The sequence below is a fragment of the Alligator sinensis genome, unplaced genomic scaffold (genome assembly GCF_000455745.1).
Source record: "Alligator sinensis unplaced genomic scaffold, ASM45574v1 scaffold499_1, whole genome shotgun sequence".
Lineage (NCBI taxonomy): Eukaryota > Metazoa > Chordata > Crocodylia > Alligatoridae > Alligator > Alligator sinensis.
The window spans coordinates 3,820,539-3,836,187 of record NW_005841864.1 but is presented as its reverse complement, the minus strand read 5'-3'; the positions used below and the strand labels follow the sequence as shown (position 1 = coordinate 3,836,187).

Genomic DNA, 15,649 nt, shown 5'->3' with positions numbered 1-15,649 from the left:
GGGGGCACTCAGGGGGGCTGGGGGAGCAGGCCGCGGATGGGGCCTGGTGGGGGTCCCCCCCAGGTCCCCTCCCCACTCCTGCAGTCGCCCACCTCCACCCCCTACTTACTGGCATGGAGTCTGGGTTCAGCTCCCTGCAACGGTGAGCAGGGACTCGCTGAATCTCGGAATCTTTCTCCGAATCTTTTCTGAATCAATTCAGAGGCTTCAAATAGTTTCAGGCCTTTTTCTTGGTCTCCCGATTTGATTCAGATTTGGAGATTCAGCTACTGAATTGGGCCAAATCTCCTCTGAATCAAATCAGCACCTAAAGCCTTACGGAGCCCTAATGTGTAGTAGTGCCAAAAACTGACCTTACTGATGATAATGGGAGTTTCTCAACAAACGTGGCCAGGTCCTAGAAGATGCAATGCTCTCCTAGGAAATACCCTTGAAAGAACTGTTGGAGCAAAGGAAGTCAGTGTTTGGATACCACAAGAAAGAGTTGGCCTTAATTAAACAACTCTTTGTAAAAACACCTTTTATGTGGAAACAATTTATCATTATGCTGTTTATTATATGCGCATCAATAAAGCTGTACAAACTATGAAGGCAAAACTGAAACATACTTAGACTGTTTCAAGTTAAATAGTATTTATTTAACTGTGAAGGGTGACCTTGGATTTTTAAGTATTCATGCTTTATTCTTAAACCTGACAGGCTCTTTTTCCCCTCAGATGAATAATAGCTCCATTAATGGGGGTAATGAGCTTACTTTAGTTGCATGGATATATAGAATGTAATATAACAAATACTACATTTAATAAGAATATTTCAGATAGTCAATTAATTTAATGAAGATTATTCATGATAATGTGTGATCCAGGTTCTTTTCTCCTATTTATCTAATCACTTTGAAAAGCTTCCTTTAAAATGACCCTTCTATGGCATATTAGAAATTTCTCTTTCAAGTAAATATAAAACTATACACTGTATCATCGTACCAAAATTATATACAGTATTTCCATCTTTTTTTTTTCTTTTCTGGTCAGGCAGCATACTTTGAAAGCAACCAAGTTATACTTTAGGAAATGTTGTATTACTCTACTGTTATAAAACAATAAAATCCATCTTCCTAGCAACAGGAAACCATTTATAAGATACTATGACTCTGTAACTAGGACATTTTGGAAACATAGGTTGACAGACAATATTGCAGTTTAGTTTTTAGTTAATAATAGAAGTCTTGTTTCATTGTTCTTGTTACAGACAGATTTTGAAAAAGATGTGGACATTGCTTGTCGGTCAGGTAAGAATATTGGAACAGTATGTATTAGAAAGAGATATATTCTTGTCATTAGGAAATAAAGGAAAGAAACATAAAAAATATCTGGGTTTACCTCATTCCAAAAAAATATTTTCTTTTATTTTTTTACAGCAGCGATGCTACTACACAGATATATTGTTCTCACTGTAAAATAAGATCATCCAAGTATCTTTTAATAGAATTCAGTTAATTGATAAGCATTCCACAAGTATTTTTGTACATTAGAAAACAGGTGCGGTCAACCTGACACAAACAAAAAAAATTACTTCCCCATTAACATGCAAAATATGAACCAGCCATGCAAACAAAGTACGGAAAATTGGTTTTCTAAAGGGCACTTTTAAATCTATGCAGACAATATACAGAGGCTACATCAATCAGTGTTTGTCCTAAAGAGGGCAACTTTTCTCAAGATCTATCTAAAGTTTACAGCAGATTAAGCAGCACAGTAGCAGAAAAAAAAATGTATTTTTAATTCCACATTATAGGTACAAATTATTATGCTACAGCATCTCAGCACTCTGAATTATAACTGGGTCAGCTTCTTTCTGCTTGTGCACTTTAAAAACACTATTCTTCAGTAATTTATCCAGTCAGCAAATTTTAAATATAATAAAATAAAAAATGAATTATCTTTGCATTCCATTGGAAATGTTCTGATATATTTTTCACAATTAACATTTTTTCCTTATTTACTAATATTTACTACTACCGATATACTTTGGAGGAGGCAAAACAATGAAATATAGAAATAAATGCATTCCTATCTCTTGCATTTTGAAAAGATACATTCAGTCTTAATCTGTGTAGGTGCACTTGTAAGCTAAGCAGAAAGTCATGGTGAGGATACCCTTAAGAAAGATGCTCTTAATGCAAACATGAGTGGGTTTCACAGTGCAGAATTAAGTGATTAAAATTCAGTTTCTTATAATGAAAGATTTAACAGTAGGTGACTGGCTGAGGTAGCTTGACATGTGTGATTAGTAACAGTGTAATAACCCCTTTGCATTACCTAAAATAGACTTAATTTTTATTTTTTTCATTTTTGCTATGTAATTGTATTGGATCATTAAAAAGCCCAAGTTCTCACTTATGTATCTTCGCTTTAAGGCAAATAATTCATTCTTGTAATTGAAAAATTAGACACAATCATGTATGATTTAATACAATGGGATGTTTTAGCGAGGGGATTATTATTCTTCATATCAGGGAACTGATACATACAGTAGCATCTGGGGCACCATGAGCCTCAGGATACAGAAAACGGACTAAATGTACCACTTTGGGTAATTCTGGACCTCACGTTATCTAACCCACACAATCCTAATTTGGGTGACCATGCCAGAGCTATTATATTTTAATGCATACCTTTAAAAGGGGAAGAGGGGAATAGTCATATGCAAATAAAAGACGGCCAGCATTACTCTTTAAATTGATTTTTTTTTTTGTATTTTGTGGACATTTCAAGTCCTAGGACCAAGTCTTTCATTTAATTTTTTTTAAAAACAAACCTTCATGACAGTGTTACAGGGATGGATACATTTTTCTCAACTCTTGATTGGGCATTTTAGTGCACCTGAATGGTTTGTAGACACTGAAGAGATTGATAACTTTTGTAATGGAACTGTGCCCCATAAAAAATTGAACACTACTATAACCTTGACCAGAGAGACCTGCATTGAAAGAAGAGAATGGCTCTTTTATTATACATGTTTATATAATATAGAGACTTTACAGGTACAGTGAAATACATCTCATTGATGTAAGAGGTTTACTTGTCTTGTTTAGTTAAATGTTACATGTATTCACTAAATAATTTAATATAGGAAGGTTGCAGAATTGAGTGGAAAAGAACATTTAGGAGCAAAGTCAGAAAAACACATATGCTCATCTGTGCCGACATTCAGAGAGGTTAAAGGAGGTGAAAAAATGGTGGGCCCAATGTAAGCTAGTTCACCTGAGTAGAAATGGGTTAACCTTATCCAGCAAATGTCTGCACACATTCAGAGCACAGTCCCTGGACTGGGAAACCCCAGTTCCTTGCTTCAGCCCTGGGACTGCATTCTGTCTACTCCTCCAACCCTGACTGGGCTATTTTTAGCTCCCTGATCCTTCCTACCTCTGGACAAACAATGCATCCCCCCCACCCATGCACCCACCAACCCCCACCCCATAGATCTGTTGCCCCAGTCCCATCACCCCTACCCCCAGACCAGCTAGACTCTACTGATCCCTCCTGCCCTTCCTCCCACCCAAGTTACTTACACCAGGTTACCAGCTCCAGCAAACACCTGTACACACTGCTCGCAATCTACAGTCACACCACTTAAAGTAAGCCACATGTTTGTAGACCAAGGGGTTATACAGAGTTGATAAAAACAGCACAGATACCATAGACTATTTTTTTGGAAGACCTTAAATAAGGTCCGCATTATAGACTTCTGCTTAAACTGTATGTTACCTAAGAGCTATGTTAGGAAATAGACATAAATGAAGTACTGATTTTAATCTATATAAATAATCCAGTCTAAGGCAGAGATCCAAGTCAGTTACATACTGTAGATTAGAAGAAACTGATTAAATAAAACCCCTTTTAAGGTCATATGTATGGAAATAAAACAAAGTTATTAAATGGATAGAAAAAGAGAACCAGAATCATACTCATGGAGGTAATATGGGTAAACAACACTGTCAAAGGAGCAGCAGCAACCAGAACTAATTTCTTGTTATTAGAATCCTGTTCTCTTATTCACAGTTCTACATAAAGACATTGGACCATGTAGAGCAGCTACAATAACAGGAACACTCTCTAGAATATCACTAAATGATGATGAAGAGGAGAAAGGAGCCAACCCTGAAGGAATGAGCTACTCAACATTGCCTGGAAACATCATTTCCAAAGTCATCATTCAACAGCCCACAGGCCTCCATATGCCTATGAGTATGAGCGAGCTTGCCAATCAATGTTTGAAAAAAGACAACAGTGAATTGCGGAGGACTGTTTATTTATGTACTGATGATAACTTGAGAGGTGCGGATATGGACATAGTCCATCCTCAAGACCGAATGATGGAAAGTGACTATATTGTTATGCCCAGAGGCTCTGTAAGCACCCAGCCATCACTGAAAGATGAAAACAAAATGAATATAGGCATGGATACCTTGCCTCATGAAAGGCTGTTGCACTACAAAGTTAATCCAGAATTCAATATGAATCCCTCTGTAATGGACCAATTTAATATAAATTTAGATCAGCATCTTCCCACACAGGAACATATGCAAAATTTGCCCTTTGAACCCCGCACAGCTGTAAAGAACTTCATAGCTTCAGAGATGGATGACAACGCGGGGTTATCAAGAAGTGAAACTGGATCCACGATATCAATGAGTTCCTTAGAGGTCAGTGATACATAAACAAATTTCATGCTCAGTTGTTCTAATTGTTTAGTAAAATAGTGTTGTGGCTTCTTTAGTACAATCATGTTTATATTTAAAGGGTACTGGTCATATTATAATTAAGACTAAATTACTGTTTGGAATTATGTGTTCCTGTTTGCAGTCCTATAAAATTATATTAAAAGCAGTCAGAATTAGAAAAAATATCAAAGTAAAGTTCCTAAATTATTCAGTATGGAATGATACTGTCTTGGAGTCTAAAAAATTAATCTATGCTGCAAAGTATTTATTGATCTATAAGGTAATTTACATTGGATTACTCTGAGCTCCTATGAGAAAAGAAAAATCTAAATGCAGCCAAAATTATAGAGAGAGTATTTCTTATTTATATTTATCATTAAATGTGTATAAAGCTTTACCAACAAATTAGGATATTGGATATGATTTTGTTCACAGGTCTATGGTATCTCTCCATGCAGTAATCCGCTTTGCATGTATAGGTGCTCATTTGTGCAGACACGTGTACAATTGATATGCACAGCAGATGCTGATACATGTCATGCAGAGTATCCTAGGTGTCAATCTGCGTGTAAAAGTAAACTGACCCATTTTTTTAAAGAGATGCCAAAACATTACCAGACTCAGTCTGTAGGTTTTAATCACTGTATATGTGAAAACTACTTTCTCTTTACTTATTACATAAAGATCAGATACTGCCATCTTTATGCAAACCATCAGTGATGTCAGTAGGAGTTTTACATTTATATTGACTGAAGAATTTGGGCAGGATATGAGTTTCCCTTCTCAAGAGATGTCTCTGCAGGCTTTGAAAACAAAACGGTTCTTTCACTTTCTATAGTAATGTGCTTGTAACATCACAAACTGTTGTATGCAAAGCATACAGTAAGTAAATAAATTAAAAGAAAACAATTATTGAATATAGGGATTGTTAGATAAGCAAAGGAATGATGACTTTTTACAAGCTGTATTAAAATGTAGGTATACAATCTTTGACAAACCTCTTAATTTTTTTTCAGATGCACCCAGTTGAATGCATGCATAAATTAGAGCACAAATTTAGCTTAATTTTGTATGCATTTAAGCAGTCCAGTGCCTAAAATGTAGGCATCTCACCCTGAGACAGGAGTCCAATTTGAATAGGTGTAGAGGCCTAGATATTACAATCAATGGAGAAATTTAAGCACCTCCAGAGAGCAATCCAAGTTGACCAAGTTTAGGTGTCTAGGTATTCTGTTCAGAGAATGAGTAGATATAGACACCACCAGAGTATGATTCAGAAAGCCTAGAGGTGGCTTAAGTGCATCCAATATGACATACTAAAGACAGAGATATCCTGTTCCTCTCCAGAACTTGGGCACCTGATTCAGGCTGAACACTGCACATCTAAATATACTTGCTGTGCAAGAGTCATGGTACCAAGGGAGAAAGCAAAAAAAGAATATGCTTTTGTAGCCTAGGGTAATGTCACTCTTTTCAAAGATGTGTCAAGTTATCCAGTGTTCAGGCACACTTCCCATTTTTATAGGCCCAGTTCCTGAGGCTACTTTGAAAATACATATTGAAGTCTGTAAGTATATTGTTCTACTCCTTTAGATTCTAAAACATTTATTTCATTTAGAAAAGCATTTCAATTCATCATATTATTACAAGACATTTGGCAAATATATACAATTGCATTTGCAATTCAGAATTCTTTAGACTACTAGAATTCTATAAACAATATTTTATTGAACCCAAAATAATTAACATGTAATCTACACATAGGAGAATATAGAGACTCTAGTGGTACACAGTGACTAAAATGAGAAACTGCTTTGTCTTTTGTGCTCTTATCATGGTTTTCAACATTATGTAGAGCATAGGTAAAACAAGGGGCCAAAATAAGTATATGCCAATGAATATCAGAACTCCTAACAGGTCTGTAGCTAACCAAAACAAATTGTGTGTAGGAAGAAGTCAAGGTAGATTCCTACAGATGTTGTTGATTACATTTGACTAGATGGATGAAAATTTATTGATGTAAAGGCAAATTGAAGTAAGGATGTGGAGGATCTTTTATCCAATGCCCTCTTCCTCTTTGTTGAATATATTATGACATTTCAAAAATCAAATTTAAAGTAAAACTCTGTTAGATGTTATTGATCTGCTTTTACTTACAGAGGGGAGAGAAGTGATCTTTGTCTCCCACCCTGCTTTTCATAGACAGAGTATGCAAATAGAAATGAGAAAACCTTCCTCCCCAATTAGATACTGCTGCTGTTCTACCAAGATCAGGAAAGGGCTGGCTGACATCCAGAAGCTCCTCTATCAGGGAGCTCCTACTTCAGGTTCTTCAGTCACCAGTTAGAGTGAGGGGGAATGCTTCAAGTCGAGGAGACTTCTTCTTGCAAATTCAACACATGAGTTGAGTTCCTGTACACTCCTCCTTACTTTAATCCCTGATATTGTAATGCTCTTGCTGTAATTCATCTGCCACACTATTATTTTTACCATGTAATTATAAAGTAATCATCAGTTATAAGGTATGGAAAGTACACTTGGATAATTTGTGACCTATGTCAAATTCAAAATTTTAACAATTAAGGTCAGTAATTATTGAATGCATAATACAGGAGAGAAAGTCTGTTTATAAAGCAATTAGATTGATTAACTGGGAAGTTATTTAGCACAGTACAGAAGTAGTTTTAAGAGTCCATTTTCAGCAGGATTCGGATTTTGATTAAATTTCTGATTTGTGGGTGCAATTTTTCACCCACAAATATTCAGAACCACAAAAATAATCATGCCTAGTGGTAACTAATGTATATAAACCTATACTGTAGTTTCTGTATATCCCGCTGTTATTTATTTTTGTTTTTTTCATGGGTACAGGTATTACAGGCCATGCAATTGAGCTAGCATTGATGCTAAATTTTAAAAACTCAAGCTAGTAGCTAAAATACCTTAACAAAATATAGAATTTACTTTAACATTCTTCTTCACACTTATTACTGAAAATCAGAATCTTGGCTTTTACCAAACAAATGTCTTATACTGTGCAAGCATACCTATCATAACAGAAAATAAATAATATACTTGAAAATTGAAGGTATTTTGCTACCAGGGACTAACATTATTAAGGTTTCTGTGTTTACAAACTTCCAATAATGTTCCATGCAGAACAAGGGGTATCAGCTTTATCATAACAGCAATTCAGGTCAAATATATGAGGCATATATCATAAAAAACGGACTCTTCTTTCTGTCGTAGGCTTCACTCTAATTTACTAGAAACTCTACTATCTAATGAATGGTTTCTTTTAAGAAAAAAGCATTTGATGGAAAACAATTATATGGTTTGTATTACAGAGAAGAATTGTATCCCTCCAAAAAAAAGTTTTTTGATGGTGTTATAATAGTTACACAGAAGGATTTCTCAAAAGTATGTACATTTAGGAGTCTGCAGATTATCAACATGCAAGTACATACCACAGAATACTTGTAAACACATGGCAGGCATGTTCATGCACCACTAAATTTCTTCTGCAGAGTAATTTACCATCTGCCTAATCTCCCATACCTTCCTTATATATATGGATTGAAGATGACTACTATTTTAGCATCAAAGTATCTTGGAGCATGTTATTTCAGTTCAAAGTGTTTTTAGTTTAATGAAGAAAGCTCTCTGAATGTACTCTCTTGGAATGGTTTTTGTTTTGAAAATGCATGTTTAAAGTGCTGTGCTCATTAAAACCAAATTGCTTTGAAGTGAAGCAGTGTTCTCAACCACTTTGATACAGAGGAAGGTTAGGAAGACTTAAAGAGGAAGGAGAAGCGGATCTATGCAAACAATCTCCAGAATATATAACTTCCATGCTATGGTAGTGTAAGAGTGATGTTGTAGCCACAGTGATCCAGAAATTATGTGATAGCCAAGGATTTCTTAGGGTGATACCTTTTATTGGACCAACTGTGTAGTTGGGATAAAGTTAGACAAGCTTTCAACATATTCATTTGTCATATTCTTTCTTCAATGTTCTCTTTAAATACGGGATCCCCTGCATCTGGTTTGTTATATCCCATCCTGGGATTCAGTTCTCCATCTCTCATTCCCCATATTCATTTTCTAGTCCCTGATCCTGAGAGTTCTATGGATATAGACATACCTCTTGATGCAGCCTCCTGGGAGCCATATCCATCCTATGGATACAGTGTCTTGGAAGTTATTTGCATCATTAAATTAACTCAATACAGTAATACATTCCAAAAATTAAGACCTTCTAGACCTCATCAACCACAGTTCTGATATGTGGTTGAGACGGTCTAGATTCAGGAGAACATTATTACAGACAAGAATATGAGAGAAATGAGAAGAGTGTAGACATAGAAAAGATATAAGTAGAAGCAACAAGCAAACACACTTGAAAGGCAAAATCAGAAACACCAAAGGGGAGAGTGGAAGAAACTAAAAATTAAAAGGACAGAAATAGAAATTAGAAATAGAAATTTAAGACCCATGTTATGAAAATGAGAGATAAGGTGGTAACGAGAGAGAACAGGAAAGGGGAAAAGAAATATACTGTAAAACTGTAATTGTCAAAAAGGTACTCAGGCACCAGGCAGTGCAGAAGTAGAATGCAATCTCATCTTCTTTTGACCTATCATAAAAGAATTGAATGAAAATGAGAAATAGAGAGGGAGAAGCATCATAGGAATTTCTACCTGAAAGTGCTTCCAGATTTTATTTTTAAATCTTCTTCTGAACTCAGATTTCTCTCTTTCCTTCCTTTTCTCATTTCATTCTCAGTCAGCTGTAGAGGCATGTCTGCTTGTCAGCCACGTCACTCTCAACCCTAAAGAAAGTCTATTCCTATTACAGCTCCATAAATGTTGGCTGTGGCTACGGTTCAAAAACTGCCATTACTTCTTTTTCTGTAACTGTTACAAGAGCAAGAGGGCATGCCACCAGAGGGAGTGAGGTGTTGGGGTATTGGTCCAGAGATGAGTTCAAGTGTAACTTCAGTCTTGTGCCAATGCTTTACTCTCAATCAGCTCAGCTGAAAATGGTTACCTGCTCATTATGGCTGGGGGTTAAAGGCAGCCAGGCAGAGTACTTTCTACTTGTGGTCTCTCTCCTCCATGTGCCATTAGCTGTGATATCCTAACTACACTGAACTAATGGGCCATCTAGACTGAGTAGAACTCTGTCTTTTTTTCCTCAGGACTGGAAGTTGAATGAGGCATTAAAAAAACATATTTTAGTAATTTATTAATTTTTAAGAAATGCCATACTTTCCCCAAAGATTATAACAGCTCAAAAATATTTATGGTTTGCTAATTAAATGCACATATAGGAGCCTTTTTAAAATGGAGCCTTTCACAATAGCTTAGAATTTGACGTTTATTTGATGTTGCAATTACACTATAGGTTGGTGTTCTAAAATTTTAACACACAAGAATTCCAACATATACGAAGCTATTCACTTGTCCCTCTCCCCCATAAAAATATTCTTTACAGCTACCTCTCATCAAAGACTAATTGCTTGCCCAACCTTGTATAGAGAAACTGAGCTTTTTTTTCAGTTACATGCATATAAAAAGGTAGTTTAAAAATCAAAACTTCTATTCAAATTGCAATTCTATATCTTCAGAATACCTAAAGTGATTTTTTTTTTTTTTTTATTTCATAAAGAAAAAAAAATCCTCCCTTGGGCTGAGATCTTTTATGTTAAATTTAATCTCAGAGTGAATTGCAAACCACTCTTAATAAGAACAGTTTGTATTAATGGAAGCACAGATATAGCCTTCACTATAATATGGTATCCCTGGTTTCAATTATGCTTTGCACTATGTAATACAGCTTCAAGAATATCTTATATAATTAATCAGGTAGCAATATACTGCAGACTGGAGTAGGAAGAAAACCAAGCGTTCATCCGTTTACACAGATGGAGAGGGATTGCATTAGTCATTTAGCGGGAACAGCTCCTTCCTGGTGCCAGCAGATTAGGGCATGTTGGTGTATGGAAATTATCCTTCAGTACCGTTCTATTTTTGTTCCCCAGTGAACGGAGCTCAGAGTTGCTGTGGAATTAAACAGAGAAGCTATACACGATTAGGACAGAGCAAAATTGATTTAAAAGGAATTACTGCTGCAGACCTTCTTTCCACAGACTTTTACTCTGATTTTCCTATAAAAGCTTTTTGCATACGGTCGGTTTTATCAATCAAAATTAGACAGATGTACAAATTAGGAATGGAAAGTCATCTGCCAGGTCATCTTTTAGATACTCTTATTGATGCAAGATTTTTTTTCTGGTGTAGTTCCCTAGTTCCTTATCCAACCTCATTGTCAAAGTCCCTAATGATGGGCCTTTCACTGCTTTCCTGGAGGAACAGCAGGTCAACAAACTTCATGGTGTGGAATAGTTTGTTCACATCCAGTCTAAATTTTCCCTGATTGCTCCTGAATTATAGCTTCTCAAACATCTCGCTCACCAGTATTCTTTTTCATTATGTGATGCTTATACCTGTCTAATATTTTAAACAGCTGTTTTGTCTTTTTCTGCCACAAACCATTGTTGAATGGAGCCACATAGCTTTTTGACCTTTTCCTCTTAATTCAGTTTTGTTAGACCCTTACTGGTTTCTTTCATTGCTTTCTTTCGTGTTTTCTCCAATTTACTGATATTTTCTTTATTACTGCCAGGTCCAGGGCATTAATACAGCACTCTCACCAGAATAGAGTAGAGAGGGATATTCACTTCCCTGGCCAGAAACATGCAGCCTGGACTTTTTCTGTTAGCACATTGAATTGTAAATTGATATCCAACTCATTGCCCACACTACCCCTGGGCCTTTTTAAGCCTTACTGCTTCTCAGATATCTCCCTGCCACTGAATATTTGCATGATTTTTACACTCTCTAGGACCCTTTAGAGCTCACTGTTATTTACAACACCTCTGAATAGGTATCATCAGTGTATTTTGCTTCATGTGATGAATGCTATTTCTTTCAGATCATTAATAAAGATACCACGTAGTGCTGGGCCTACCACTGAACACTGAAAAAAAACTATATATCTGTATAAGCCACGGCTGTCTAACCAGCGGCTTGTGGGCTGCATGCAGCCCTTTTCTTGCCAGTGGAAACCCCACGAGTGAATAATGATCCTGGATTTAAGACACACACACACGCTTAAGAGGTAGATTACCTATGCCACATCATCCCTGCATTACATCATACAGAAACCAGTAGAATTTAAAATGGCAATAATGGGATCCAGAAATAACAGCTTCTGAGTTAGCTTGTTAGGAAATTATCTGATTCTCTTATGTCAATGTAGAGATTCTTGATGACTTCTGTACAAATTGAATCAGGCACCTAAGCATATTTACTGTCCATAAAATAACATTAAAATTGTTTTATGTTATCAGTGTAATGGTCAACAGGACCTGATCCCATTTTTGTTACCAACAGAACTGTTTTCAGAAACTCTCACCATAACACAGGAGTCAGGCTAGATGATCTGATCAGGTCCCTCCTGACCCTAGCTACTATGAAACACTACTGCCACTCTGATTTGTGACAGAGAATTTCTTTGATGTTGTTAGAAAGAATCTGTATTTTATATAGCCATCAAAAAATAAAAGCATGGCAATAATATTCTTTAATATACAGGTAAAAGATAAATGTCCTCATGCTGGATCCATTGTGGTCTCCAGAACAATTCGGACAGACAAAATAGCTTGCTGAGTCAGAGTGATAAGGAGCTGGCGTTATCCAAAACCAGTGACATCTCTCCAATCATATTGCAGTGAACTATGGTGCAGTATGCTAGTTACTCACTTTTACTGTCAGTTTAAAGCACACAACAATAGAGCTGTGTGGGTGCTGAAGGGTAATCACCCAGGTCTGCTTACACATAATGCCAGTAGTGCCTGTGCTGCCCATGAGCAGGTGCACAGGCAAAATGCAAAATGTTTTTTTCAATGCTCCAATTTTCCAAGCTGCTGTTTCTGGCAAACTGTGTTTTTCCAAACATTCTATGTTTGACTTTAAATCCTCACTGAAGCGGTTCAGTAAAATTAGGTTTATTACTGAGCTGTGGCTTAAAATAGTTTTTTTCAAGGAAAGCTGCTCTTCTAAACTTTACCTCATTATCTGTTGAAGGATCGTTTTTTTCCCTTTTGTGACCATAGAACCAAAAATAGTGCAATATATCATAGGTGTCCACTATTCCTTAAGAATAGATTCCTCCTTATTGGGATTATAAAGGTCTCTTACGATACTAATCCTTTATAGAATTATAGAGTCTCTTCCTGCTTTTTTATTTTGTAAATGTTTGCTCTTTTTAGATTTTCTTATAATTGGGGGTTGTGACAGAACTGGTCCAATTAGTCTTTACATAACCCATGTAATCTATGTATTGTGACAAGTAAAGTCAAGCCTTGCTGGTAGTTTAATAAAGGACTAACCACAAATCTAAAATTTTTCAAAAATTCTATTATAATTTCCTTCTTCCAATTCTCCAGATACCAGCAATTCCACACTGGGCTCCTTAACATCGTTACAAACTGGAGCTAGTTAGTTTCAGCCAAAATGATATCTTTCCTCCCCCTTCCCCCATCCCTCCCCCCAAAAAAGACTTTTTCACTCAATGGAAATATATTTGAAAAATAAAACATTCATTTTTTTGTCAAGAATTTTGACACCAACATTTGGAGATCAAACTTCTGTGAAAAAATTCTATTATACCATTTTTCTTTCAGTGTTCAGCTGCAAGATGATAAAACATGTTAATGAAACAGAAAAATATTAAATAAAAACAAAATATTATTGGTTTCATCTAACTTTTTCACAGGGAAAATCAACATTTCAGTGGCACCTCATCATTTCTATGCTCAGCCAATTGCCAGTCAGCTCAGAACACTGTTCAAATTACCTTTCTTTTTTAAAGTCTAGAGATTTTGGCCTAGCTAACATATCTTGTGGACTTTAATGTAAAGGACATCACCTAAATGCATGAGCAAGGAATGGTATTTTTCAGCAAGCATTCAAACTAACCCAGAAGGTTGTGATCTAAACCTAGTGGCAATCAACAAGAGTTTTTATGTTAATTTTAATGAGTTTGGATCTTGCCCCAAGTGAAGAAAGCAAGCTTCCCCTTTTCAATTTTAATGCAACTTTACACTTCCTGCACTTTGTGTAGTGTCAGGGTTGATGGTAGCCTTAGACTTTAGATTATGTTTGTATGGGATGGTTTGGATAGGGATGATCCTGCCTAAGGCAGCGGGTTGGACTAGATGACTTCTGGAGGTCCCTTCAAGCCCTGCTTCTCTATGGCTAGGTACAGATATTACACTTTTACCAGTATAAGTGATCAGAAACTGGTTTATACCTGTAACAGAAAAGAATTTCAACACACATAGGCTGGTTTTAAAATGGGGGAACCCAGTTTAAAATTTGCCCCCACCACCAAAGGGCTAAAATGTTTTCCATTTACTACCGATCTAAACTATGCTGCTTACAGAAAAGTCACATAACTTAGATCGATTCTACCTCAAGCTTTTTGAATGTTTTTACCTAGCCACTGATTATATAACTCCAGGCTGGATATTTCTACACATGTTTGCGCCCCAGTGCCAGACGCTTTTAAAAGCACCCGGCACTGTGGTGCATATAGTTGCATAAGCAGCGAAATGCATGTCAGCACTGAGAAAATGATGGTGGCACACTTTTGAACTAAAACACATCAGAGGTGTTTTGGTTCAAACGCACACTGATACCATTTTCTGTGCGCATTTCACCACTTATACAACTGCACACAAAGCAGTGCTGTGCAAAGCAGTGCACTGCAAAGTAGCACACTGTATGCAAAGCGGTGCATTGCGGGATGAAAAGGTATGTGTATAAATGCCCATAATTACTACCATGGAAGTAGCCCAGCAAGGAGAAAAGCAAGAAAAGTCTTTGGGGATGAGTGGGAAAATGGACTTGCATTAGATAGGGGTGGATCCAGAGATGGTGAAGTGGCATGGTTGCATGTCCTTTTCAGACTACACCATAGGAGTAGCAGCCATGGACAATTTAAAGTCCCTGAATCAGGTAAGAATCCCCCTCCCCCCTTCCTCCTTCATGCTTAATAGCACATTTGCTCCCTCCCCATTCCCCCCTCCCCTATCCACTGCTGCTGTCTCCACTGTCTCTCACTTTTCTGGGGCAGGGGGAGCTCCAGAACCACTCCTGTCCCATTGCAGCGAGGCAGCATGGCAGTGGGCAAGTTCCTCCTTGCTGCCTGAGTCCTCCCTGGGGGTTCCTTGCCAGGCCAGGAGCAGGCTCAGAGAGGGGGACACTGCCTGCCACCACCACTGTCCCCAGTTGAGCTCAACTCCCCCCACAGCCCAGCTGGAGTGGGTTGGAGCAGTTCTGGGGTTCTCCCCACTCCTGGGGCAGCCAGAGACAATGGTAGCAGTGGACAGGGGAGGGAGGGAATGTGAGGGGAGGGGACATGCTGCTGAGCATCAAAGATAAGGGAAGAAGTGCCAAAAGCAGGGGATGAGTTTGGATTTTTTACCTGATTCAGGAACTTAAAAAGTCCAAGGCCACTATGGTATGGACTTCCTGGCAAAAGCAAAGCTGGGAGAAGTAGCTACAGCCAGCCCTGCATCACCAGTCACTATTCCTGCACTTCCCTTTACAAAATCATGGATATGTTCATGATACTAGAGTCTGAGACAAATTCTCAACCTTCCCAGGACTCAAGTAAGTCCCATTAACAGGAATGAGATATACTACAACTGCATGTTTTTATGAAATCAGTAAAATTGTGGCCAGGCTCAGGTATGCAGTTTATGGTTGATGCAAAACTGCTAAGGATACCATATACAGGTGTAGAGTAGATTAGTGCAAGTTGATTTCTTCACAATAGAAATCATTTCTCTTTCCC

General features: G+C 37.3%; 1 protein-coding gene across 1 annotated transcript in view; it reads left to right on the top strand.

Annotated features, from left to right (window-relative positions):
• Window positions 1–15,649, top strand: part of ADGRB3 (adhesion G protein-coupled receptor B3) — a 738,716-nt gene that overhangs the window by 705,785 nt on the left and 17,282 nt on the right. Inside the window, exons 27-28 of the mRNA XM_006016642.3 lie at window positions 1,249–1,288; window positions 4,062–4,705. Of these exons, the coding sequence (XP_006016704.1) occupies window positions 1,249–1,288; window positions 4,062–4,705 (684 nt within the window). The remainder of the gene's footprint in view (window positions 1–1,248; window positions 1,289–4,061; window positions 4,706–15,649) is intronic.